This window comes from Delphinus delphis, chromosome 3 (assembly GCF_949987515.2).
Source record: "Delphinus delphis chromosome 3, mDelDel1.2, whole genome shotgun sequence".
Lineage (NCBI taxonomy): Eukaryota > Metazoa > Chordata > Mammalia > Artiodactyla > Delphinidae > Delphinus > Delphinus delphis.
In genome coordinates, this window is record NC_082685.1 from 8428623 (window position 1) to 8454970 (window position 26348).

The 26348-nt window shown below is 57.3% G+C and overlaps 3 protein-coding genes, 2 non-coding genes and 2 pseudogenes across 6 annotated transcripts; 4 read left to right on the forward strand and 3 right to left on the reverse strand.

The window, feature by feature from the left end:
* The first annotated feature begins 344 nt into the window (after positions 1 to 344).
* Positions 345 to 8011, forward strand: LOC132422747 (suppressor of SWI4 1 homolog). 2 transcript variants are annotated; one of them, XM_060007686.1, is made up of 13 exons: positions 345 to 391; positions 480 to 650; positions 1140 to 1241; positions 1434 to 1484; positions 1592 to 1762; positions 2432 to 2508; positions 2705 to 2812; positions 2921 to 3044; positions 3137 to 3215; positions 3335 to 3464; positions 3588 to 3751; positions 3842 to 3928; positions 6504 to 8011. In XM_060007686.1, exons 1-13 carry the CDS (start codon positions 374 to 376, stop codon positions 7607 to 7609), a joined length of 2388 nt encoding a protein of 795 aa, XP_059863669.1. In that variant the 5' UTR covers positions 345 to 373; the 3' UTR covers positions 7610 to 8011. The 2 variants fall into 2 exon arrangements, with proteins under 2 accessions (XP_059863669.1, XP_059863668.1); XM_060007685.1 differs by lacking the exons at positions 345 to 391; positions 480 to 650; positions 1140 to 1241; ... (7 more) ...; positions 3588 to 3751; positions 3842 to 3928 and adding an exon at positions 4502 to 4618.
* LOC132423782 (small nucleolar RNA SNORD105) lies at positions 1286 to 1371 on the forward strand. The gene has a single exon (XR_009519091.1). It is a non-coding gene; the product is annotated as a small nucleolar RNA SNORD105 (small nucleolar RNA).
* LOC132423786 (small nucleolar RNA U105B) lies at positions 2546 to 2625 on the forward strand. Its single transcript, XR_009519095.1, has one exon. It is a non-coding gene; the product is annotated as a small nucleolar RNA U105B (small nucleolar RNA).
* Positions 7920 to 12277, reverse strand: EIF3G (eukaryotic translation initiation factor 3 subunit G). The gene is made up of 11 exons (XM_060007687.1): positions 12217 to 12277; positions 12031 to 12077; positions 11447 to 11530; positions 11247 to 11335; positions 11037 to 11096; positions 9943 to 10047; positions 9664 to 9853; positions 8830 to 8937; positions 8580 to 8716; positions 8387 to 8493; positions 7920 to 8036 (listed from the first exon to the last, which is right to left on the reverse strand). The coding sequence occupies exons 1-11, from the start codon at positions 12234 to 12236 to the stop codon at positions 8021 to 8023; spliced, it is 963 nt and encodes a 320-aa protein (XP_059863670.1). The 5' UTR covers positions 12237 to 12277; the 3' UTR covers positions 7920 to 8020.
* Positions 12278 to 18153: 5876 nt separating this feature from the next.
* Positions 18154 to 23980, forward strand: LOC132421663 (thimet oligopeptidase-like). The gene is given in 10 exon segments (XM_060006462.1): positions 18154 to 18190; positions 18391 to 18561; positions 18564 to 18727; positions 18729 to 18848; positions 19552 to 19596; positions 19668 to 19841; positions 21250 to 21395; positions 21494 to 21683; positions 23640 to 23742; positions 23964 to 23980. Coding segments are annotated over 10 exon segments (1167 nt in total).
* Positions 19015 to 19545, reverse strand: LOC138414009 (CAP-Gly domain-containing linker protein 1 pseudogene; annotated as a pseudogene).
* A 1304-nt stretch (positions 23981 to 25284) lies between the features above and the next one.
* Positions 25285 to 25895, reverse strand: LOC132421784 (serine/arginine-rich splicing factor 3 pseudogene; annotated as a pseudogene).
* Between the last annotated feature and the right edge of the window lie 453 nt (positions 25896 to 26348).

The following is a 26348-nucleotide window of genomic DNA, read 5'->3' on the forward strand; positions in this document are numbered from 1 at the left end:
ACATCATCTCTCTTAATTCGCGGGTCAGAGAGGAAATGATGATCATCCTCACTTTGGGATACTTTAGGAGCCTTGGAGTGGAGAACGTGTGCCTCAAAATCGCACAGCTGGTGGAAATGGCCGAGGCGGGATTCGAACCCATGGCTCATTTCGAACCGTGCCGCCCCCCCCCCCCCGCCCCGGTTTCCACAGAAACAGGCACCAGGTGTCTCCATAGCAACCCCTCCGAGGTTTCCCGCGACCTGGTGCGCAAGCCCATGTGGTGACGTCATCACGCAGCGGCGCCTCACGTAGTCGCCTCGCCGGCGCCGGAAGTGAGCTGTGCGGCGCCGGAAACAGCCAGCAGAAGAGGCCTCGAGGAAGAGACGTTGGCATGGGGCAGTCGGGGCGGGTGAGGCGCGGCGGCCGGGAAAGCGGGCAGCGCGGGTGGGGTCCCGGCGGTGGCTGCAGTGCTCACCTCTTGCCTCTCGCCCCCGCAGTCCCGGCACCAGAAGCGGGCGCGCGCCCAGGCGCACCTCCGCAACCTCGAGGCCTATGCCGCACAGCCGCACTCTTTCGTGTTCTCTCGGGGCCGCGCGGGTCGCAGCGTCCGACAGCTCAGCCTGGACTTGCGGCGGGTCATGGAGCCGCTCACCGCCACCCGCCTGCAGGTCTGCATCGCCCAGCCCATCTCCACCCGCTGTGGGCCCCGTCCTCTGTGGGGATGGCTCCATCCTCGAAACCGCGCGAGGCCTCAGTCTCCCTAGCTGGAGAAAGGAGCCCTTAATGGGGACCATCGTGGCTGCCTCTCAGGGCTTTGAGTGGCAGCAGCGAGGGCGAGCAGATGAACCGCGCGCAGCTTGGCTGGGTGCCTAGGACCGGTGGTTAAGAGGGGACTCAGGAATCAGCAAGGCTGGCTTCTCTCAAAAGCCTCGGTCAAGTTACTTAACCTGTCTGGGCCTCAGCTGGCTGTCGAGGGACAGAGGCGGTGCTCAGATTCAAGTCTGACTGGCTCTAGAGGTCAAGAGCATTGCACTCTTCTCTCCTCCCCTCTTCTTCCGAGGGTTAAATGCAAGAAAGGGCATAACAGCTTAAGCGTATAGGCTTTGTTCAATAAGGGGATATCAGTGATCATCCCTTTTTCTTTTTATCGTTTCCAGATTCGAAAGAAAAACTCTCTGAAAGATTGTGTGGCAGTGGCTGGGCCCCTTGGGGTCACACACTTCCTGATCTTGAGCAAAACGGAGACCAGTGTCTACTTTGTGAGTGGATGCTCTCACCCCTCACTCCCCCACCCCCTCCTCCTCCCCCAGCTCTCATGATGACCCCTTGTGCCTCTGAGCTGCCGTGATTCTGGCTTCAAAGTAAACGCTCTGAAGAGATGGGCAGAGGTTCCCATTCCCCCTGCTCCCTAGTTGGACACCTTGACCCTCACTGATCCTTTTTTTCTGTAGAAGCTGATACGCCTCCCGGGAGGCCCTACCTTAACCTTCCGGATCAACAAGGTAAGGACTAGAGGTGGTATGAGGCCTCCGAGGGGTAGGAGCTGGGTTTGGGGATTGCCCCAGCCACGTGTGCTTGGCAGTTATCCACTCGTCACCCTGTCCTGCAGTACACCTTGGTGCGTGATGTGGTTTCTTCGCTGCGACGTCACCGCATGCACGAGCAGCAGTTTGCCCACCCTCCTCTCCTGGTGCTCAACAGCTTTGGCCCCCACGGCATGCACGTGAAGCTCATGGCCACCATGTTCCAGAACCTGTTCCCCTCCATCAACGTGCACAAGGTGGGCTGGGCCAGGCAACAGTTACCACGCACGGGCCCTTGGGTTGATTGCTCAGTCTTCACCTCCTAGCATTGAGGATGAGAACTCCGGGTTCTGAGGTCGAATCCCACTCATAGCGTTCTGTGACACTGCGCAAGAGGCTTCCTCCATGAGCTGCCGTCCCATCTGGCAGGTGGAAAACTATGCCCATAGTGCTTTATTTCCTAAATGCACGTTGAGTGCTGGTCTAAGTAGAGTAGCGTGTATTGTGGCTCCATTTTACAGAGGGGGAAACTGAGGCTGATAGAGGTGAAGTCACTAGTCTCAGGTCAGCTACGAGGGAGAAGAAGGCAGGACCAGATTTTTAAATTTGTCTGGCAGCAGAGCCCCTGCTTCTAATCCGTGGCACCAGTGGATTTCAAATTAGCCTTGTTAGATGCCAGTCACCAGGAAGTCTGGTGTCGACGGCCTCAGTGGGCCTCCGACCCAGGATTTCTAGCCAACGTCCAGGTAGCCCATGGACACCAACTGCAGCCCCATCCATCCCTGCAGTGCTCTCAGCACTCTGTGCCCTTTTACTGTGAGGTTTCAGGAGTGCAGCCATAGCCGGGGCTTGGCACGGGCTCCAGCACACAGTGGGGCCTGGGTGCAGCTCACGTGGCGCCATGCCTTCTCTTCTCTCCCTTCCAGGTGAACCTGAACACCATCAAGCGCTGCCTTCTCATCAACTACAACCCTGACTCCCAGGAGCTGGATTTCCGCCATTAGTGAGTCTGGGGTGGGGTGGGGTGGCGGGTGTGGCCCCGCTCTGCAGCTGATGACAGCACGGCTGCTGAGCCTCTGTGATTGCGTAGTTTCAAAGTATACGCTCCGATGGACCATGGAAAGGGTGTGTGGGGGGTGGAGCTGCCCCGCGACCCCATGGCTCCTGACCCTCGTTCTCCCTCGCTCTGACCCCTGCAGTAGCATCAGAGTTGTCCCTGTGGGTGCAAGTCGTGGGATGAAGAAACTGCTTCAGGAGAAGTTCCCCAACATGAGTCGCTTGCAGGACGTCAGTGAGCTGCTGGCCACGTGAGGAGGGCTCAGGGTGGGGGCAGGGGGCCACCGCACGCCAGCGGGCCCCAGAGCTGTCCCAGGAGCCCGGGATCCCCTGCTGAGCCCCGTGTGTGCCCCACACAGGGGCGCAGGGCTGTCCGAGAGTGAAGCGGAGCCGGACGGCGAGCACAACATCACGGTGCTGCCCCAGGCCGTGGCAGGGCGCGGCAACATGCCAGCCCAGCAGAGCGCAGTGCGGCTCACCGAGGTGAGGCCCCGCCCAGGCAGGCCCGGTGGCTTCCCCCAGTCTCAAGGAGGGACTGACACACACTCCCCCAACCCCCTCCCCCGTTCCTCCAGATCGGGCCTCGGATGACACTGCAGCTCATCAAGATCCAGGAGGGTGTAGGAGAAGGGAACGTGCTGTTCCACAGTTTTGGTGAGGACGGGGCTGGAGGGGCACCGGGGTCTGAGGCCTGATAGAAGGTGGGTCTCAAGGTACTGGGGGGCTCACCTGGATCTTGGTGAAGGCCTCAGTGGCTGTCTCTTCCCATTTAGTGCACAAAACAGAGGAGGAACTGCAGGCCACCCTGGCAGCCAAGGAGGAGAAGCTACGGCTCAAGGCCCAGAGGCAGGACCAGCAGGCCCAGAACGTTCAGCGCAAGCGAGAGCAGCGAGAGGCCCACAGGTGTGTGAACGTTCAGCGCAAGCGAGAGCAGCGAGAGGCCCACAGCGAGAGGCCCTCATCGCCAGGCGGATGAGGCGGGGTCCTGGGCGCAGGCTGCCACGTTGACCAGTGTTCCTCCTCCAGGAAGAAGAGCCTGGCGGGCATGAAGCGGGCACAGGCAGAGGCTGATGGGGACAGCGATGCAGAGGACCCCGGGGCCCCTGCAGAGGCAGAGGGGGTCAGCCAGCAAGAGGAAGAGGATGAGGCCGAGTATTTCCGCCAGGCTGTGGGCGAGGAGCCTGATGAGGGTGTGTGGCAGGCAGGGGTCAGTGTAGCTGGGCACCATGGGCTTGTCTGTCCCTGTGCACTGGTGGCCCTGACACAGTCTCTTCCCACAGACATGTTCCCAAAGGCAGCCAAGTGGAGGCGGCCTGCCGGGCCCCCAGGCAAGAAGCGACGGGTAAAGGAACGGAAGCCTGACCGAGGCAGTGACCGGAGGCCTCCAAAGGCCAAGGGCAGACACCCGGGGGCCCAGGCCAAGGTGGGACCCAGAGGGGCTGCCCGGGACCACAGGCGAGGCCGACCGTGGCCACCTAAGAGAGTAGCCTGAGGCCAAGCCTGGGTGGCAGGTGGAATGCCCCAGATTGGGGCCTGAGACATGCTGCCCTGGGCTCCCCATCTCCTGGGCCTCCAGGTGCAGCCCTCGGTTTCCTTTCATAAAGGAGAACTGTTTTCCTAACCTCCCCCTCTAATAAACTGATTTCTCATGAGTCTTAGTCTGTGCTTGAAATGGGGGGCCTGGTTTCTGCCCGAAGCCTGGGCCCATTTCCCCGACCCTGGGCAGTGGAGGTGCAGGGCCTTGTTTCACAGGCAAGGGTGACGGGCAGATTTGACCCTGCTTTGGTGCCTTGGCATCCTGGCCCCTCCCCCAGCCTAGCAAAGGCCCCCACAAGCAGATGGGCCAGCTCTGGAGGATTGGGTGTCATGAGGAAGGAAACCGGGGGTGGAAGTGACGCGTGTGCCCAGACCAGCTCTGCAGGCTGAAGAAGGTGCTGCTGGGAAGGGGAAGGGCCAGCAGCGCTGCTAGTAGCTCAGCAAAGGACCGTGTGCAGCACAGCACACTGGGCTGCAGACCCAGAGGCAGGCCATGCGGGCCACGGCCACCACCACCTCAGGTGAGGAGCCAGCACTGCTGTGAGCCAGGCACACATCCAGGGCCATGGGGGTGGAGGCGGCCGGCTCCTGGAGGGCAGAGGGGAGAAGGGGTTTAGAATCACGTCTGGACCGACTTCCTCCCAGGGCAGAGGGATGGGATAGGAAGGCAGAAGTGAGAGTGGGGTAGCCGACCGGGTCAGGGAAGGGGTACATGCACCTCGCACAGAGCTCCTGGCCAGCCTGCTGGACCAACTGGGAACAGGCCAATTCTCAGGTTGGAAAGTTGAGGCTGAGTGGGGTGTGTAAAGGGTCAACTGCAGAGCTCAGCTTCCCCCCGCACTGCTCAGTCCCAGGTGCTGTTCTGGGCACTGGGAAGCCAGTAGCAGGGCACTGCCTCACCCTCAGGAGGGAACATTCTGGGGATTTTTCTTACAGTGATCAGATGGAGTGACAAGCTGTGGCAAAAATATAAGCAGGGTAGGGGACCAAGGGTGCAGTCACAACGTTAGAGTGATCTCAGGTCCTCTCTCAGGACCAGACCAGGAGGAGGTGAGTGGGACAGCCTTAAGGATGCCTGTTGCCTGTGACTCAGCCGGTGCAAAGGCCCTGAGGCAGGCTGTGACTTAAGGAACAGCCAGGACACTGCGGTCCCAGGGAGCTGGGAGTGGGAAATGAGAGCCCTGGTGGGGTGGGAGGGATAGCTCCTGCAGGGCCTTGTGCGAAAAGGTGAGCGCTGGCTTTTCTTCCATGTGAGGAGGAAGCCGGGGAGGGCTGGGAGGATAGGGATGTGACCTGTCTCAGGTGCCCTTTGGAGGATGTGAGAGAACAGATGGGTGAGGGCCAGAGCAGGGAGACCCGAGTGCAGCCAACAGGTAGATGGTGGGGGCTGGACTTGGGTGACACTAAGGGGGTGACGACTGTCAGATCGGACTGGGAGTTGTGTAGTGGGGTGGGATACTCACCTGGGCTCCCTCTCCTCCACCCCAGGCCCCGATGGCTCTGGGTGGTCACTGCCGGGTTACATGCGTCCCTGGTTCTTTTCCTTTACTTTTATTATTATTTATTTATTTGGCTGCATTGGGTCTTCATTGCTGCGCGCGGGCTTTCTCTAGTTGCGGCGAGTGGGGGCCACTCTTCGTTGTGGTGGGCGGGCTTCTCATTGTGGTGGCTTCTCTTGTTGCAGAGCACCAGCTCTAGGCGCACAGGCTTCAGTAGCTGTGGCTTGCGGGCTCTAGAGCGCAGGCTCAGTAGTTGTGGTGCACAGGCTTAGTTGCTCAGTGGCATGTGGGATCTCCCCGGACCAGGGCTCGAACCTGTGTCCCCTGCATTGGCAGGTGGATTCTTTTTTTTATTTATTTATTTATTTATTTATTTGCGGTACGCGGGCCTCTCACTGCTGTGGCCTCTCCCGTTGCGGAGCACAGGCTCCGGACGCGCAGGCTCAGCAGCCACGGCTCACGGACCCAGCCGCTCCGCGGCATGTGGGATCCTCCCGGACCGGGGCACGAACCCACGTCCCCTGCATCGGCAGGCGGACTCCCAACCGCTGCGCCACCAGGGAAGCCCCGGCAGGTGGATTCTTAACCACTGCGCCACCGGGGAAGCCTGCGTCCCTGCTTCTTGCTCCAACTGGTTCTTGATGGTGCGGGACACAGAGAGAGGCTGAATGAAGGACTCTGTGCTTCTAACCGCTCTGGGCCTCTGGGCCTCTTCGTACAGATTCCCTCTGTACGAAGGAGCTGTGGTTGGCCCCCCGCTCCTGGGTGTGGAAAAGTACTCAGCGGAGTATGCCCCGCAAAGGGCTCCTGGCGCACAGCCGGTATGGGTGTCACAGTGTTTCCGACTCTGAAGGCGGCGGGAGCCATGGTCAGAGACAGGCTGATGCAGCAACGCTCTCTGCCCCAGGTCCCACACACTGCCCAGCCAACTTCTCAGCGGCTGCTGACCACATCCTCAACGGTTTCCAGGAAGACTTTCTGTGGCCCATGCTGGTGGCTGTGTTTCTGGTGGCCTTGGCTGGCAACAGCCTGGCCCTGTACCGCTTCTGCACCCAGGACCATCGCCCTTGGCACCCAGCCGTGATCTTCTCAGCCCAGCTGGCAGTCAGCGACCTGCTCTATGCCCTGACGCTGCCCCCGCTGGCCGCCTACTTCTACCCACCCAAACACTGGAGCTACGGGGAGACTGCCTGCCGCCTGGAGCGCTTCCTCTTCACCTGCAACCTGCTGGGCAGCGTCATCTTCATCACCTGCATCAGTCTCAACCGCTACCTGGGCATTGTCCACCCCTTCTTCACCCACAGCCAACTGCGGCCCAAGCACGCCTGGGCTATCAGTGCTGCTGGCTGGGCACTGGCAGCCCTGCTGGCCGCACCCATGCTCAGCTTCTCCCACCTGAGTGGGCCACAGCAGGAAGGCAAGTGCACTGTGGACAGGCCCCTTGCCTGCATCAAGTGCCTGGGGACAGCAGATGACAAGCAGCTTGAGGCCTACAGGGTCTACAGCCTGGCGCTCGTGGCTCTGGGCTGCGGCCTGCCGCTGCTGCTCAGCCTGGTGGCCTACGGCGCCCTCGGGCAGGCCGTGCTGCAGAGCCACGGCATGACAGCGGCCAACAAGCTGCACGTGATGATGCTGGTGGCCGGTGGCATTGCCCTCTACGCTAGTTCCTATGTGCCCTACTACGTCACAGGGGTGCTCAACGTGTATGCCCGGCAGCGCTGGAGAGCCCTCTGCCCAGGCTTTGCAAGTGCGGCCCAGGCTAAGGCGGCACTGAGCTGGAGGACGTACGTGGCCCATCAGGTAACACGGGGCCTCGTTCCCCTGGCCATCTGCGTACACCCGCTGCTCTACATGGCTGTGGTGCCCAGCCTGGACTGCTGCTGCCGACGCTGCCCTGGCTGCGGGCAGGGGCAGGCCCCAGAGAACATGGAGTGCTCCGGCCAAGCCCTGCCTCTCAATGTCACAGCCACCCCCAAAACCTCGGGGCCCCAGTCCCCTGAGTTGAGTCCGTGACCTGGCCCATCTTCAGCCCCCTCCTCATCACGAGACACCGGGACCCAGCAGCAGAATGGAGGCTGAGAGCACAGCAGGCCCCTGGCTCTGATCCCCCAAGAGGCCCTGAGTCAAAACTTCCTCCCCAAGGAAAGGCCTGCAGTGGGACCAGGGAGCGCCCAGGCCAGAGCAGCAGGAATCGCCACCCGCAGCAGTAACCCCGGGCAGGGCCAGGGAGCAAACCCACAACAGAGGGGGAAGGCGGGGAGGAGGCCTGGCCCCGCCCACCACAGTGTGAGTGACATCTGCGAATAAATGGAACAGCACAGGGTGGTGGAGATCTTTTATTGCCCTCGGAGCCCCCTGCTTCCGGAGGCTGCCCTCTGCCACTGAAGGGTCCCAGGGGCTGGGGGCCGAGCAGCAGCAGCCGGCTTAGTTGGTTGACGGCCTAGAGAGAGAAACACGAGGTGGCTGAGGATGGGAAGTATGGGGGCTTCCGACCCCTAAGGGAATCCCAAGAGCACACCCTACACCCACACCACAGGGAACTCAACGGGGATGAGGGGGACAGGGCAGGACGAGACCAGGTGGCAGCGCAGAGCACACGACGAGCCAGACCGGCGGGAAGGCCCCGCTGCGCATGGGCCGTGCGCCCCTCCGTAAGAGGAGAAGGACAGTAAATGACCTGCGCCCCAGGACAGCCTTTGTGGCTGTTAACCTGGCCTGGGGCCTGCAGTCAGCCTGAGCGTCTGTGGGCCGTGACACCGTGGGGGGGGCGGGGGAAGGCAGGGGTCTCACTTGGCCCACTCGACGTTGAGGATGAGGTGGTCGTAGCCGAAGCCGGACACCCCGGCAATGGCGCGAGCGGCGTCCTCGCGGCGGTGGAAGCTGATGAAGGCAAAGCCCTGGGGGAGGGGGTGGGGTCAGGGACGCTCAAGGCACAACTGGGACCTATGGAGGACCCCTCCCCGCCCCCTGGCCGCCAGCCCACCTTGGACTGGCCGGTGGTCTTGTCCTTTGCCAGGTAGATGCGGGAGATGGAGCCGAAGGGCCGGAAGAGCTCCTGCAGGTCGGTCTCACGAGTGTCCTCGGACAGGTTGGTGACGCGGATGGTGGCATTGTCATCGGCTGGGCAGGCAAGGAGAGGCATCTGTAAGGGGCCGGCCCCACCCGCGGGATAATCACAGGGTGCAGGGAGGTGCCCGCCCGCCGGCCCAGTGCCAGGGTGCTCGCCACCTCACCTCTGCGGTTGGGCTGCATGGATTCCCCGCGGCGGCTGGCTCCATCCCGCAGGCTCGGAGGCACATACTTCCCTGTCTTGTTCTGAGTGGCCGGCACAGGCTCCAGCTCTGGAGACCAAAAGCAAGGCCCAGTCAGGCCTCCCCAGCACAGACCTGCCCCAGGATGCTGGCGGCTCCAGCCACGGCCCCGCCCAAGCACCATCTGTCAAACCACAGGTGATCGGTTGATTCCTTCAAAGCCTCGTGGTCACGACTTAAAGGTCATATGCAGGAAGCTGACACCACCTCAACACCCTGCCGGCGGCACAGGAAGAGCAAGAGAACCCACAGGGGTTGACAGCAATGTCCAGCCTCACAACACATGGGAAGACAGGTACACAGGGTTAGGGACAGCCCCCAGGTACCTGCCCCTGGGCAGGTGACAAGTGGCTGCTCACCTGGGTGAGTCTGCTCCTTGGTGTGGGCGTGCAAACACAGTGCACTCAAGTCAGGAAACTCACAGACACATCCGGGGAACAACCGTCTCCCCACCACTCACGGTGTATGTAGTCACACACGCGGCCGTGCCCACGAGCGGCTCTCACGGCCCCCAGTGAGGAGAGTCAGGTGACATCACCAGCAGTCAGAGCACCCACCTGCCAGTCTCTCTCACACAAACGAACGTGGCCTGTGGTCACAGCCTTGCAGTGCGGACACTGTTGTGTGGGAGACGACAGCCCCAGCAGTGGCGGTCCCGTTCAGACACCAGGTGACGACCCACGACTCTCCCAGAGGCGCACACAATCCCTGTCCTCCACCCCACAGCCTGCCAGCCGCATCCCCGGGCCCTGGCACCTCCGGGCAGCTTCTCCTTCTCGCCAGTGGACAGGCCCAGCTGCTCGGCCAGCTCCTTCTGCATGGGCCCCAGTGTGTCCTTGTAGGGGCAGCGGGTGGTCCAGTGGTCGCCCTTGCAGATGCGGCAGGACACAATCTTCTGGCCCTTGAGCTTGTTCATCGGGTCCTCCTCTTCCTGGCAGTTCAGATCCTGGTGGGGCAGGTCAGAGCAGCTCAGACTGGGCTGGCACAACCCTGACACCACCACCACCCTGGCCACCAGCCTCTTGGCCCACTTACCTCTTTGCTGGTGATGAATGTCATGGATACATCATCACTGACAGTGGTGGTGGCCACATTGGGCCCTGGTGGGTCAAACTCTGAGTTCCCAAACTTCTTCCAGTTCTGAGCTCAGGGCGGGATAGGGGACAGGTTAAGGCAAGGACAAATGCGACCCCCTCCACTGGCACCCTAGACTTACAAGCGCCACCTCCAGGGTGTCTGGGCCTTGAACCCCACTCAACACCCTCCCCAAATGCTCCTCAAAGCAGTGGTGATGACAGTTCCTGTTCCCTGAGTGCCTGCCAGGCCCTAGCTTCACACCAGCTCCAGGAGGCAAGGGCAGCTCTCAGCCCCATGTTCCAGATGAGAGAACTGAGGCTCAGGGGGGAAACAGCTCCACAGCCAACAGCTCCTGGTGGGGGCCGTGCAGGTAGCGGACCAGCCCCCACCATGGAGTGATGCGCAGGGGTATGCAGGGTCACCCAGACTTCCAGGGGCCTTGAGCTAATTAAACAACCTGAACCTCAACTTCCTCCCCTATAAAAAAAGGGACCACAATGCTCCCCACACCTCCCAGGAATGCTACGGGGACTGAATGAGAAAATACTTCCTGCAAAGCACCTGGGTCTAACACAGAGAAAGTACGCCGGGAATTGTGCCACATGTATTTATTGCTACCACTTCTTCTGCTGTGACAGCCACCTGAGGGGAAGGCTTGGCTCTGTTCCTCCTGGTAGACAACCCAAGAGGAGTAAGAATCAAGCCCACCCACTGCTGCACCTGCTGGACTTTTCAGGGCCCCCCACAGACTACAAACAGGCCTCAGTTCTGCTCCAGTAAAACAAGTGCAAACAGTTAAACCCCACTTCTAAAAATAAAGGTACCGGGGAAAAGGATTCCTATTTTTCTCTGAGTCAGCCCTGGAGGCGCCCCCAAGACAGGGGAAGAAGGGTCTTACCTTCCTCCCCCTTCTTTTTTTTTTTTATTCTTTTCTATTTTTGGCCACACTACGCGGCATGTGGGCTCTTAGTTTCCCGACCGGGGATTGAAGCCATGTGTCCTGCAGTGGACGCGCAGAGCCCTAACCACTGGACTGCCAGGGAAGTCCTTACCTTCCTTCTTGCCACAGCCTTTGAAGCCTTCCGGGTCTCAATTCTGAAGGTGCGAACAATCTGTAGACAGAAGGGGAGACGTGTGGGCTTCCAGCTCCTCAAGGTTCCTGGGGCCAGGGGATCTTCCTCATCAATGCACCCAACACACATCATTCTCTCCTTGTCCAAGTGCCCCCAAGCAAAGGGCACCCACCTCTTCCCCAGCCTCACCTTGAACTTCTTGCCATCCTCATCTATCTTGTACTCAGTCAGTGTCTTGATGTTTCCATTGATGACCTCCTTGGGAGACGGCAGTGGAGCTGGGAGAGGGGAAGACACAAGAGGAACTGAGCCCTGGGGAATGGGGACCAGGCAGGAAGGCGGCTGGGGAGAAGAGGCAGCCCAGGGACGGAGAGGAGTCTGTCACTCACCTCCCGGCAATAGTTCAGGCTCTGGGCTGGTATCCCCGGTGGCCAGAGGGATCCCCTTGAGGAGCTCGCTGGTGACACATTTGTCTGTGAAAGGGAGTGTAGGGAACAGGGATTAGATAGAGAGGCAAGAGCTCCCAAACCGAAATGGAGGGAACTTTGGGATGATGTCCGCACCAAGAGTTGAGAAAGGCGGGACCGAGGGCAGACGACTGGCCAGGAAGTGTCCTGGGATAGCCGTCTGGGGACACGAAGCTGGCTGTAGCAACTTCCAGCAATGGCAAGCATAGGGGATCCCTGGCACCCGGGCGCTAGTACAAAGGCAGGAGGGAGGCTGTTACAACTTCCTCCCCGGAGAAGGGGAGCAGCTGTGCTGGGATCAAGGATTTGGGCGGTGGCATGGGAGGAAGAGGTGAACGTCCGGAATTGGAGATAGGCTGGCCCGGATAAGGATGGCGCGGGGCAGGGGCTGGCCGTGAGGGGAGATGCAGGGTCAGACGGCGGTGCCAGGGTGGGGGATTGGAACAGGCAGCAGTGACGGCCTGGAGGGCTGGCTGTGGTGATCGGGGGCGACAGGGCAGACTCACCGTCCTCTCCCTCCTCTTCCACCTGATCGGCCCAACTGGGCTTCGAACTGCGGGGACAAGTTGGCCAGGAGGAGGGCTGGATGAGGCGCGGCCCGGCTCCCGCGGCCTCGGCGCATCCAGATTCTATAATACCCCCTAGAACGCCCAGTCCGCCTCCCAAGCCTCCCTCCATGACCCCAGACTCACTCAAAGTCTCCGGTCGGCATTGGGACACCTTCTCCACGCAGCCCAAGCCTGGGCCAAAGACCGGAAGTGGGAGGAGCACGAGACTTCCGATTCCGCTGCCTAGAGCAGCCCAACCGCTGTGCCCCACAGCGCCACCGTACGGACGGAGGTAGAGGCGCCGGCTGTGTGAGAGGTTGGTAGCTGGTACCCTGCTAGGTAGCTAAATAGAAGCGTATCTCCTTTACGTTTTTTAAAAAATTAAAAATTAATAATAACAACAAAGCTCAGTTATTGAGCTTTCACTGTTTGCAGGAACTGTGGGGAGAAATTATTATTTCCATTTTGCAGCTGAAGAAACCAAGGCTCGTCTTCCTTGTCTGGAAAGAGATTTTCTGATTCAAATGATCAAGATGTCGTGGCTCCCTCAACCATTCTTCCTCCTTTAGTAACTTTTTTTTTTTTTCAGCTGCGCCACGGGGCTTACAGGATCTTAGTTCCCCAATCAGGGATCAAACCCGGGTCCCCTGAAGTGGAAGCGCAGAGTCCTAACCACTGGACCACCAGGGAATTCACAGTAACATGCTTGGCTCCCTGGAATGATCTTTTCCATTTACTTGTTTACTGTCCAGCTCTCCCTCTAGAGCATGCATTCTCAATGGGAGTGATATGGCTCCCAAGAGGGCCAAAACTAATTCTTGGGTGGCGAAAACAAAACAAAACAGAACAAAAAAACCTTAGTCATGACAATGGCTTGTGGCCCTCCAAAGCCAACCCTCCCTGACAAAATCTTATTCCTAAACATTTAATTTCTGTTGTTAGGGAGAAATTAAATGTAATTAGATTAAAACTGATTTAAATTAAAGATAATTCTATTTTTCTCCTATAGAGAGGCAATAATGAAAAAAATAGTAAAAACTGCTGTAGACTGCTGCAGAAAGCAGACATCTGCCTGTTTCATTCATCTCTGGGTCCCCAGCACCCACAGGGTATCTGAACTTAGTGCTCAATTAATGGGCATTTGGGATGGGGGAGGAACCATATTATAAAGGACTTTTTAAACTAGACTAAAGAGCATAGGCTCTTTATCCTGCAGGCTGCGGGGTGTGGGTGAGGTCTCTGACATGTTTTGAGTGGTGACCCAATGTGACCAGATTTTCTTGTGAGAAAGGTTATTCTGGAAGCCTGTAGAGGATAGAGTGGAAAGGAATAAATTAGCAGGAGTCCAGGAAGGAGGCTGGGAAAGTAAGTAAATAAAGAGGATGGTTGGGAATTCCCTGGCATGCAGTAGTTAGGACTTCAAGCTTCCATGGCAGAGGTCACAGGTTCGATCCCTAGTTAGAGAACTAAGATCCTGCAAGCCATGCAGCACCACAAAAAAAAAAAAAAAAAAAAAAAAAGACAGACAGAAAGAAAGAGAGTGTCCACACAGAAGAAACTATTATAAAGTTTGTACAGAGAACCTATAAACATTTGTGCAAACTCACTCAAGTTTACTCCAAGGAATGCAAAATCCAAACAATGTAGCAGATGGGCAAAACTGTAAAAGATGTATCTTACCCAATGGTAGCAAAGATGTAGAGAAAAAGACACTCCGACACTTTGTTATTCCGTGAAATTATGCAAATTCTTTGGATGGAATATTGACAACATCTGCTAAAACTTAAATGCACATATGTATTTTCCTTTGAACTAGCTAATAACTCAACCTGTGACAAAAACTTGTAAATGTATGCAAAGATGTGAGAATAAGCTATCCGGGCAGTATTGTTTATGATAACAAAAACTAGCAACGCCTCTCTGTCCGTTCATGGGGCTGTTTAAATAGATTAAGACATGCTATGCTGTAATCTATTAAATGCTATGCAGTCTTTAAGGAAGTAGATCCCTTTGTGGTCATGTTAAAAAATATATCTGAGGGACTTCCCTGGTGGTCAGACGGTTAAGACTCCACGCTTCCAATGCGGGGCACACACGTTCGATCCCTGGTCAGGGAATTAAGATCCCACATTCCAGCACGGTGCGGCCAAAAAAAAAAAAAAAAAAAATATATATATATATATATGATAAGGAGAGAAAGCAAGATATAAAATGGCAAATGCTATAGGAAACAATTTTGTAAATCTTTAATAGCACATATATATGTAAATATATGCAAACTATTTTTGGAAAAGAAATATCAAACTGTTGCTAAGGGATGCTTTGAGAGGAAGCCATTAGGAAGGAAAAGCTTATTTTCGGATTTTTCTGTTGTATTTAAAATTTTTATCATGTGATGTTTTTTGGTTTAAATACAAACACATACATAACTATAAAATTATACTTTGTATATTAATATATCGCACACATTCATGTAATACATGCGAGATGTAACATATAAATGTATTTTAATATGTTTTTCATATCCAGGAACTTGCACTTCTTCTTCCAGGACTGGCCCAAGGAAATACACATCCAAGTGCACTAAATTATCTGTAAGAAAGTGTCCAGCACAGTGTGGCTTAAAGGATTGGAAAATTGAAAGCTGCACAACCATCATGATTAAGGGATTAGCTAAATGTCGCCCCACTCATATGAGCACCACCCCTTGAGGGAAAACTGTGCCCATTTCTGGCTGCCCAGAAGGACGTTAACCACTAAACACTGATGCTTCTGGGTGTTTCAGTTTGGCCTCATCTTTACAGGCATACTTCGTTTCATTGCGCTTTGCAGATTTTTTTTTACCAGTTGAACGTTTGTGGGAACCGTGTGTTGTCAGATAATGGTTAGCATTTTTAGCAATATTTTTAAATTAAGGGTTTTTAAAAATATTTATTTATTTGGCTGCATCAGGTCTTAGTTGCGGCACACGGGATCTTCCTCGCTGCGGTGCGCGGGCTTCTCTCTAGTTGTGGCACAAGGGCTCTAGAGCACATGGGCTCAGTAGTTGTGGCGCCAGGGCTTAATTGTCCCATAGCATGTGGGATATTAGTTCCCCAACCAGGGATCGAACTTGCATGCCTTGTATTGGAAGGCAGATTTCTAACCACTAGACCACCAAGGAAGTCCCTAAGATTTATTTTTTTTTAGACATAATGCTATCGTGCACTTAATAGACTACAGTACAATGTAAATGTGACTTTTATATGTACTGGAAAACCAAAGAAAAAACGGTGACTCATGATATTCTCTTTATTGATTGATCCATTGATTGATTTTTTTTTTTTTTTTTTGCGGTACGCGGGCCTCTCACTGTTGTGGCCTCTCCCGTTGCGGAGCACAGGCTCCGGATGCGCAGGCTCAGTGGCCATGGCTCACGGGCCCAGCTGCTCCGCGGCATGTGGGATCTTCCCGGACCGGGGCACGAACCCGTGTCCCCTGCATCGGCAGGCGTACTCTCAACCACTGCTCCACCAGGGAAGCCCCCATTGATTGATTTTGATATTTGCTTTACTGCAGTGGTTCACGACCAAATCTGCAATATCTCTGAGGTATGCATGTACTTCCTTTTCAGTATTCTTTCTGTATGGAATACTTTTTCTTTTCTCTTTCTTTCTTTTTGTTTTTGGCTGCACTGTGCGGCATGCGGGATCTTAGTTCCCCGACCGAGGATCGAACCCGTGCCCCCTGCAGTGGAAGCGTGGAGTCTTAACCACTGGACCACCAGGGAAGTCCCTGGAACACTTTTTCTTAAACATCAAGTGTGTATTATTTTTTTCTAAAAATCAGGAATTTTCCAAGGAATAATATGCCCAGGGAAGCATAGGGCAGTGGGGAGAAGCCTGAGTCCAAGACTGAAAGGAAAAACGTCCCCGAGCCCTTCTTTTGGTCCTTTTCATGGCACAAACATTCTTTCCACATCCAGAATCTCCACAGGACAGCAGCCAAGACAAGGGCAGAAGCAACCCCTGCAAAAGGCATGAGGAGGAGAGCGTGGACATGCGGGGTGTGCCATCCCTTGGAAATTCAGCAGCAGCTTCGGGGATTCACTGGATGTCCACGTGGAATTCCACTTCTCGGTATTCTTCAGAAGAGCCACAAATACACGTCCACAAAAGACCACGCATTAGAGTGTGTACATAGCAGATTTAGTCACAATGGCCAAAACTGGGAACAATTTGAATTCGTTTCTGCCATAACAAAATACCACAGATTGAATGGCTTATAAACAACAGCATTTTATTTTCTCACAGTTCTGGAGGCTGGGGATCTGAGATCAAAATGTCGTTCTGTGGCCTCTCTCCCTGGCTTGTGGATGGCTGTTTTCTCCCTGTGCCTTCACATCCTCCTTATAAGGACACCAGTCATATTGGTTTGGGCCCGCCCTAATGACCTCATTTTACTTATCTTTTTTTTTTTTTTTTTTGCGGGCCTGTCGCTGCCGTGGCTCCTCCCATCGCGGAGCACAGGCTCCGGACGCACAGGCTCAGGGGCCATGGCCCACGGGCCCAGACACTCTGCGGCATGTGGGATCTTCCCGGACCGGGACACGAACCCGCGTCCCCTGCATCGGCAGGTGGACTCTCAACCACTGCGCCACCAGGGAAGCCCTACTTATCTATTTTTTAAAATATAGTTAAGTATAGTTGATTTACAGTATTGTGTTAATTTCAGGTGTACAGCAAAGAGAGAGGGAGAGAGGGAGGGAGAGAGGGAGAGGGGCAGAGGAGGGGGACTCCCTCCCCCTCCCATCCTCTCCCCACTGCTTTCTCTTCTTTCTGCTTCAACAACCACCAGGCGCCTTTTAGATCAGCCCTGAAGTCAACGTTGATGCTTGGACGGCCTGACCTCCCCACTGACCTCCAGCCCGGGACCACCGCTGGGAGTTGAGGTCTGCGGGGCCCTGGGCGGCGGGCTGCACAGGCACCTCCTCTGATGCCCAATCTCTCCTTGCTTACGAGGCAGCTGCCAGCTACCCTCCCTGACTCCCCAAGAATTTGAGCCTTTTTAATATGTGTCGATAATGCCTCGAGCTACTATGTAACTTTTCCACGAGGACCCACCTCCCGAAATGCAGTGGTTTTCAGCCTTGGCTGCACTAGAGAACCCCCGGGGAAGGGAGAGACGTCTCTCCCTCTCTCCCTCTCCCTCTCCCTCTGGGGTGATGCCCGATGAGCTCAGATGCACAGGTGGCCTCCCCATCCCCTCTCTGTGCCTTGCGTGGCGGCTGGGCCTTCTTGCTGTGGCCCGGGCACAGCCTTGACATTCAGACATCAGGTCCTGCATGGACACTTGCGTTTGGTCCATACCGCGTGTGGCTGCAGTCTGTGCTTCTCCCGTTTCGCATCTTCAGTAGATGGGGGCTGTGCGTGAGCCCTTCATCCTCCCCGCAGACACCACTGGTGCTCGCTCGGCCTTGCGGGGGATGCGGGGGGCACCGGGGACAGTCCTGTGTCCCCGCCTTCTTGGGCTGCACACAGGCTACGTTGGTCCTGTGGTGACTGGGGGCTCCCAGGAGAACCCCACCACAGAACCGAAGAGGTGGCCCCGGAGAAGGGGACGTACGCCTGGGGCCGGGCCTCACCAGCGAGCCACGGGCCACCTGCAGCAACAGGTGTCTCACCGTCCAGGCGCTGGGTGTTCGGGCGCCGTGGGGATGAGCTGCTGTCTGCATGGCAGCCGAGTTTGTATTGTTGAGCCCGGGGAGGCCCCTTGGTGACTCCTGGAGAGCCTGGCCGCATTTCTTCCTGCCCTTGGCCTTAGAACCCATCACGGTTCATGCCCTTTCTTGTTCCAAAAGGACCTGTGTTTATAAAGACCACGTGTTAGGACAGCACCAAAGTGTCTAGAAATCCGGGCCAGGAGGAGGAGGGAGGGGGATTGGCTGTGCCCGCCAGCGGCCTGAGAGCCCTGCCCACCCGCAGAGACCTGGCCCGACTCCAGGAGAACTGCGCGATCCTCGGGGAGCTGGTGAGGCTGCAGGCCCTGAAGTCCCACCTGCTGGGGTTCCACACGCATGCCGACTCCGTGCTGGAGGTGAACATGGCCAAGACCAGCCAGGTGGTGGCCACTGTCCTAGGTAACCCCGCCTCTCCCTGAGTCCCAGTTGGGACGGGGTCAGGCGGACCTTGACCGGACGTGGTGCTGCCTGAGACCCACAGTGTCAGCCCTTGGGGGTCGCCTTCCTGGACCCTTCATTCTGCCTCGAGGGGCGCGGGGTCGGGGGCGGCTGGGGGGCCGCCCCAGGGATGTAGCCGAGCCTCTCCCCTCCGCCCGCAGATGAGCTGGCCCAGGAGCTGAAGCCCCTCGGGGAGCCAGGAGCGGCCGTGATCCTGGAGCTAAAGAAGGCCGAGTGCCAGAGGCGGGGCCTGCACTTTGACGGGCGCATCAACGCCTGGGACCTGCGCTGCTACATGAACCAGGGGGAGGAGACGCGCTACCGCGTGGACCAAACCTGCTCAAGGAGTACTTCCCCATGCAGGCGCTCACACGCGGGCTGCTGGGCATCTCCCAGGAGCTGCTGGGGCTGACCTTCGACCTGGAGGAGGGCGCCAACGTGTGGCACGAAGGCGTGAGGCTCTACATGGTCCGGGATGCGGCCTCGGGCAAGGTCCTCCATCGACAAGTTCTACCTGGACCTCTACGTCGGTGCGTGCGTGGGGGAACCTGCCGGCCATGGGCTGGGGCTCCTCTGCAGAAGCTGGGCCTCACCCCGCGTCCCTCCCCAGGGAAGGGAAGTCCAAGTTTGTATTGTTTGTATTTTTTTTTTAATATTTATTTATTTGGCTGCATCGGGTCTTAGTTGCGGCGCACAGTCTTCTCTCTAGTTGTGGCACACGGGCTCCAGAGCGCCCGGACTTGGTTGCCCCTCGGCACGTGGGATCTCAGTTCCCAGATCAGGGATCAAACCCGCGTCTCCACTACTCGGTCTCCAGTTTTGAGCTCTGTTTCTCCTTTCTTGATTGAGCCGGCCTCCGAAAGATTGGAAATAGATTCACTGGTGGTTTTTGTAAGGTTGCTGGTCTGAGGCGTAGCTGAAGGTTCCTTTGCGGTTGGCTGGGGCGATTTATGGGGAATATTTGAGGGGGTGGCTGGGGAAGAGGACACCATGCTGGCTGTCAAAGTGGACAGAGGCGAAGTCGCTCTGGAAGCATGAGTTGTCTGCAGGCCGTCCGCTTCGTCTTCTGCCTGTACCTTCCTCGTCAACTTTGAAGGTCCCGTGAATATGCCCCTTAAAGGCTCACACTGGAAATACCGAATTCCTGCCACTGAACCATCGCTCTTGCCTGTGGGTTCATCTAAAACGATCCCGGCCCATTGGCCTGGTGCGAACTGGGTTTCTCCCAGGAACTCGATAAATCCAGGCTTATTCCCATTCACCCAAACTCGCTCCCCAACTTGAAAATCATCCACAAACTCCTCTTGTGTCTCAGCAGACAGCCTGCTTCAGCCTGCAGCCGGGCTGCCTGCAGCAGGATGGGAGCCGCCAGATCGCCATCGCGGCCACGGTGGCCAACTTCACCAGGCCCACGCCCGACCCGCCCTCCCTACTGCAGCACGATGAGCTGGAGACCTACTTCCACGAGTTCCGGCAGGCGATGCACCTGCTCTGCTCCCAGGTCGGTGTGGGCGCAGAGCTGCAGGCAGGGGGCGGGGAGGGCCCGGGCGCCCGTGGTCCTCAGGCAGGCCCTCGCCACGGGATTCTTCCGCTGATGTCACCCCGCACGTGGGTCAGCTTCCATCATCAAACCCCACGTACTCGGTGCGTAAACAATGGAAATGGATGTCCTCGAGGTTCTGGAGGCAGGAAGACCCAGATCAAGGTGTCAGGGCTAGTTCCCTACATGTTAAATACATGTACTCAAGAGTTGCCTTTAAAAAAGACAAAAGAAAGGAACTGTTGCCTGCAAGTCTGGTGACAGCCGGTGATGAGAACCAGAGGGAAGGCTCTGGGGCCGGGAACGCCGCGCCCAGTGAGGCCCTGGGGCTGCTGCCAGTCTCGGTGGAGGCTCAGCAAGTCCCAGTGACTTCCCCACGTGGGACCCCCAGCTGAGCGGCCGGGCCCAGGACCCACTGCTCGCTCAGTCTTCCTGCGGTCAGCCCTCCGTCCCGAGAGCGATGCTGTCACAGGCTGCACCGGAGCATGTGGGGACAGTTTACTGAGCTGTGCAGCCGTCACTACTGCCATGTTTTGGACCATTTCCATCACCCCAAATATGTTCCCTCACGCCCTTAGCTATCACTCCGTCCCCTCGCCAGCCCCTGACAACCAGGAACCCACTCTCTGACTCTGTGGATCTGCCTGTTCTGGACGTTTCTCCTCAGTGGGGTCACACCCTGTGTGTCCTTCTGTGTCTGGCTTCTCTCGCTGAGCATCGTGTTCTCAAGGTCCATCCACGTGGCAGCGAGTGTCAGGGCTTCACCCCTCTGCGTGGCTGAGGGACGTCCCCGTGTGTGGAGGGACATCTTATTACTAGTATGTTTATGAGCAGAAGGTTTTGACTTTGAAGTTCAGTCTATTAAACTGTTTTCTTGCACCTTTTGTATCCTATGGAAGAAATCCTTCTCTAACCCGAGGTACTAAGAGTTTCTTCTAAATTTTCTGCCTAGAAGTTTTGTAGTCAAGCTTTTCATTTTGTTGTTGTCCACTGTGGTGGAGTGTTTTCTGTGGTGTGAGGCTGGGGGTCACCCTCTGTCACCACGTTGTCGCCACCGATCCCCACGCGGTCACATGTGATATGCGTTTCTGTTTAGAGACACCTGGTCTGATAGCAGTTGTTGATTCACTCACGGCGGGGCTGTAACCCTCGCCTAAAGGAAGTTCATCTAACACACGCACTGTCCCCGTGAGCACGTCACCGCCCTCCTGCACTTGGGACACCGGCCAACACTTCAGCTCTATGCTCGGAGCCGTGTTGAGCAGAGAAATCACCCCGAAAACACAAAAATGCACACATCGGGGCATTCAGCAGACCGAGAGAAGGACGCTTGTTTGCAGTTGGGGCTGGAACCAGAAGTTGGGGGTCGAGTGACCCAGGAGTGAGGAGGCAGCCTCTGCCCTGCTCCCTGGGGCCTGGGAAGGACATGCCGGGGTCACTGGGCTCGTGTGGACCCACACCTGCCGGGCCTGGGTTCCAGCCGCACTGCATCAGGTGCCGTGTCTTCAGGAAGAATTTCAGACGCAAGAGGAACAACGAGCACCTGCCAACAGCCGCCATCCGGATCCTCTGTGTCTGCGCCTTTGCCTCCTGGGCGCGGGGCTTTGGCTGGAGACTGTTGGCTCCGTGGGTGGGGAGGGGGCACGGTGACCCGCAGGACGGCTGGCTCTCTGCCTCACTGTGTCCCGGGCAGATCTGTGGTCCAGGGTAGGGCCCTCCTGCAGCTCCACAGGCCGCTTTGCAGGCCGAGTTCGCCACAGGGAGCGGGACTTCGTGGAGGCACCTTCGCAGACGCTGGAGAACGGGGTGTGGGAGGTGGAGCCGCTGCTCAGGATGTCCCAGCACCACCGCACGGGCAGCGCCGTCCCCCAGGAGCTTCTGGACAAGCTCACCAAGTCCAGCAGGCCAACCCAGGTGCGGCCAGGCCGAGGGAAGGGAAGGGGGCTCCCGGACCGCCCGGCTGGAAAGCGTGGCTTGGATGCAGAGCCAGCCCCTGGCCCCGTCTCCTTCCTCCTGCATGGAGGTGCATGGCGTCTCCTTCCTCCTGCATGGCGATGGGAGGCTGACGAGTGTGGCGTCTGCCTTCACCCCCTCCCTCCTCTCTGGGCTGAGCCCTGCGGCCCCGTGGGGTCCCAGTGGGCCCAGTCCCCCAGGGCCCGTCCCTTCAGGTCCTCCCAGCTGCCTGATACCCCTCTGCCCCCAGCGTGGACCCCAGAGCCCTCAGCTCTTCCCACCCCTGGTCCAGCCGGACAGGGTCCCTGCGGCGCCCTGGACAGGCGGGTGATGGGCAGCCCGGCCCCTCCCGGGTGGCAGCCCCATAGGGTGAGGAGGGGGGCGGGCATGGTGAGCCACCCACGGTCGAGCGCGTCACCTCGGTGGGGGACGTGTGGCGCCGTGGCTGCACGCGTCTTGATGGCCGGGATCAGACCCAGCTCTGCCACCAACCGGCTGGGTCCCCGGAGGCCGGTCACTGGACCCCGTTGTCCCTGTTCACCCTCTGCAACGTGCGTGACCCGAGGACCCCCTCACAGGTGGTCGTGAGCGCTGACCGAGTCGGTTTGTGTGGAGGACAGAGAACAGTAAGGCCAGCAGATGAGGAAAGAGCTTGTCACTCGCGGTCCTGGGCAGGGGCCCGCCTCGTCCCCTAGGGCCTCCCGGGAGCACGAGGGTTCAGCAGCAAGGAGGGGAGGGGTGGCTGGGGACTGGAGCCTGAGGTGTGGGTCCCCGGTAAGAGCAGCTCAGGATCGGCTAGAATGACCCGGGGCTCCGGGCCTACCGGGCATGATGAGTGCAGGGGGACGGTGGCCCCGAGTGTGGGAGCCCCGTACAGAAGGGGCTGGGGTGCAACCCTGCGCTGGCTGGTTTGCATCAAAAGTGAAAGACACGGTTAACGCTTAACGCGGGTACCAGGTTCAACCCAGGGTTCAGCCACAGTTCTTGTTACTCAACACAAATGCTGTCCTGCTTTGGCCGGTGCTGTGCCTTGTGGTGGAGGAAACGGGACTCAGAGGACTGTGGAACTCTGGCATCCAGGGTGGGTTCTGGGCACGGGGGCCCCGAAGTCCTCCGGAGCGGCAGGCGCGTGGAGCTTCGAGGCTGGGGGAGGCGGGGGTGTGGACCGTGGGGCTGCGCAGACTGCCTTGGCACCTGAGAACCACTGGCCGGAGGGACCACGGGGACGCCCGTGGAGGGGGGCGCCCAGGAGAGGCGGCCTGCTGGCGCGGGGCGGGGTCCTGAGTGCCGCCCCGCCCTCCCAGGGCGCCCTGTGCTCCTGCCCAGCAGTGGCCGGTGGGGCCGTGAGGCTGCAGGGAGGCCAGTACCCGGCACGGCGCCTGCCCACAGAGGCCCGGTGTCCCTCGGGCTGCTTCTGAGCCAAGCGTGCCCGACGAGCCCCTCCTCCTGGCAGAGCCAGCGGGCACGGTCCCCCAGCGCCCCTCCTGTCCTCCGACAGGCACGTCTGCTCAGCCCGGGAGCGGGGCGGGCGCGCTGAGTCCTGGGCTGGGCAGGGCGCTCAGCCTGGGCAGGTCCTCGAGGCGCCCCGCCTGCTGCTGGCCCGGCAGGGGCCCCGGGGAACCGGCACCTTCCCCTGCACCCCACGTCGCTCCCTTCCCCAGGCAGGTCCATTTCTCCCTGTTTCTGCAAACCAGATAGACCCTGAAGGGGCAGAAACTTAGCTCCGTTGAAATGGCTGAAGCTTAGGCTGTCACCTTGGGGTAACTCCTGAGGAGGGTCCTAACAGTTAGGACCCGAGGCCCTTTCTCTCCCATCTCCCTCCTCTCATCCACCTCTTCTCCCTTAACCCCCCTCCGTGCCCCCGCACCCCCCCACCACCCCCCCACCCCCGATCTCACGGCCGTCTTCTTCCTTCAGAAAATCAAGAGCATCAAGAAGCAGCTGAGTCTCCTGTGCATCGACTTCAACAAGAACCTGAACGAGGACACCACCTTCCTGCCCTTCACTCGCGAGGAGCTGGGTGCGTGCGGGCCCCGCGCAGGGGTGGAGAGGCGTCCGTGTGCCCCTGACCCCCGGGAGGGCCTTCTTCCCCTGAGGTGCTCAGACTGTTTGGGTCCCAAGGTTCTGGATCCTTCCTAGGGGAATGTGGCGGTCTGTCTACCGAGATTCTGCCCCGAAAGGGAGTTGTCCCTCGAGACTCCGCCCCCCCCTGTTCTCTGTGATGTTTCTTTAATCTCACAGGGTCCTCCCCCACCTGACCCGGCGTGGGGTCTTGAAAGGCTGGGGCCTGGGTGGCTTTTTCAGCTTCTGCCCTCTTCCCCGAATGCTTTATTTTGAAAACTGCACACCTGTAGGAAAGTGGCAAGAATAGTACCAGGGAGACCCCGTGTGCTCCTCGGGCCCGGCCTCCCTACGTGGATGCCATGTGTGCTGTTCCTGCGCCGGGGCCTCCGGACACATCGCCAGGAGCAAGGGCGCCTCCTGAGTCCCCGGGTGCAGGCCCCCCTCGGGAAGCGGGAAGCTGTCCCCCAGCCGTCCCGATGGCGGTTTTTTTTAAAAAATTAATTAATTTATGTATTTTTGTCTGTGTTGGGTCTTTGTTGCTGCACGCGGGCTTTCTCTAGTTGCAGCGAGCGGGGGCTGCTCTTCGTTGTGGGCACGTGCTTCTCATTGCGGTGGCTTCTTTTGTTTCGGAGCACGGGCTCTAGGTGTCCGGGCTTCAGTAGTTTTGGCACGTGGGCTCAGTAGTTGTGAATTCCAGGATCTAGAGCACAGTCTCAGTAGCTGTGGTGCACGGGCTTAGTTGCTCTGCAGCACGTGGGATCTTCCCGGACCAGGGCTCGAGCCCCTGTCCCCTGCATTGGCAGGAGGATTCTTTTTTTTGTTTGTTTTTTGTAACCAAAACATTAATCCCCAAGGATTCTCACACAACATGTTACCAATGACAGCATGAAAAAAAAAAATCTTGCACAGTAACTCAAAAGTTCAGCTCTACAATGGACCCTTAAACGGGCAGGACATTGGTATCTTGAATAGTCTCAAATTTCCAAATAATATGACAAAGAGTTATGTATTCATATACAGCAATCACAGAAGGAACTTATGACCTAAAGCAAAGGTAAACTAACTTTCTTGAAACTCCTTAGATTCTAAACCCACTGGACAACCTCTCGTCCGGTGTGAAGACTGGTGGAATTTTTAAACCTCTAATCTAGGGTAAAGGTGCAGCTTTCATTTTTGCCTGCTGGCTTGTGTTCACAGCAGCTTTTAAAGACTGCTTGCTTAACTACAGCTGCATACCATATCCCAGCTACAGAAAGTCTCTTCAATGTTTGCCAGTGTTGTTTCCACAATAATAAACATCACACTTTAGGGGGGCAGGAGTTAGAGTTTTATTATCAGTCTAGGCAAGACCAAAACTTCAAAGCAAATTCAATTTTGCTAAAGGGAACATTGTAAAGTAACAATTCTTCACATTACATGCCTCATATGATCCATTTCAAACCATAGAGAATGACACCTTTATGTGTCACTATTCCAAGAGACAAACAAATGTGAACAGCTAAAACATTTTAAAAATGCACCAAGCTTCGGAAGTCTCAAACAAAACTTGAATTTTCTGTACATACTCCTGTCAAATGAAGTTATTTCCTGTGCACCACTCCTCTTGCAAAGTGGTCTTCTATTTCCTTTCATTTGACCTGGATCGGCTAGGAGACCTAGAGAAAGATCGGGACAGCTTGTGATTTCTCTCCCAGGACAGTGATCTCTCTCTTCTCCTATCTCTAGAAGGGGACGTGCTCCGGCTGCGGGAGAAGCTTCTCCGTCTTGGAGATCTGTGGCGAGATGGAGGAATCCTCTGATAATCATATCGAGGGCGACGACCCCAAGAAGGAGGCGGCCACGATTTCGACTTCTCTTTTCCCCCTTCGACAGGTCCACTCTTAATAGGCAGCCACGTAATGTTCTCCCATCTTGTTCTCGGACAGCATCGGCTGCATCTGGGGGATCTTCAAATTCAACTAAAGTGAAGTCGGTAGGGTATCTAGCTACCCACACACTTCGGAGTGGTCCCTAATAGCCTACAGTTCGTTCTAATTCAGTCTTGTTACCATCGTTTCCAAGATTCCCTACATAAACTTTACACTCCAATGGACAGGAATCACGGTGCATTTTGAGATCTCGGGTTAGAAATGCAGAGGCTCAAATCCACACACCCCTGGCGGGGTCTTCCCTGTCCCCTCCCGCCTGGCACCCGCAGATGCTCTCTCACACCCGTCGTCCATGAAATGGCCTGGCAGGCAGATTCTTAACCACTGCGCCACCAGGGAAGTCCCCCCACCCCACCCCCGCCATGGCAGTCTTTATTTTCCTGGCCCCATCTGGCTCGAGCCAGGCCTCAGGCACTGCGTTTAGTTCCTGTCTCTACAGGCTCCTTCCCAGTTGATCGGTTCCTCAGCCTTTTACAAACTTGCTTCCATCTCGCCCCCGTGGACAGTTTTGCAAACTCCAGGCCAGGTGGGCATCGGCCTGTGAGCTCTGCCCGGGGTTCAGACGGGGCTGAGCATCCTCACCACTTCTGTGTAACAGGCTGCTGCATAAGATGTGACACCTCGTTTGCCTCTG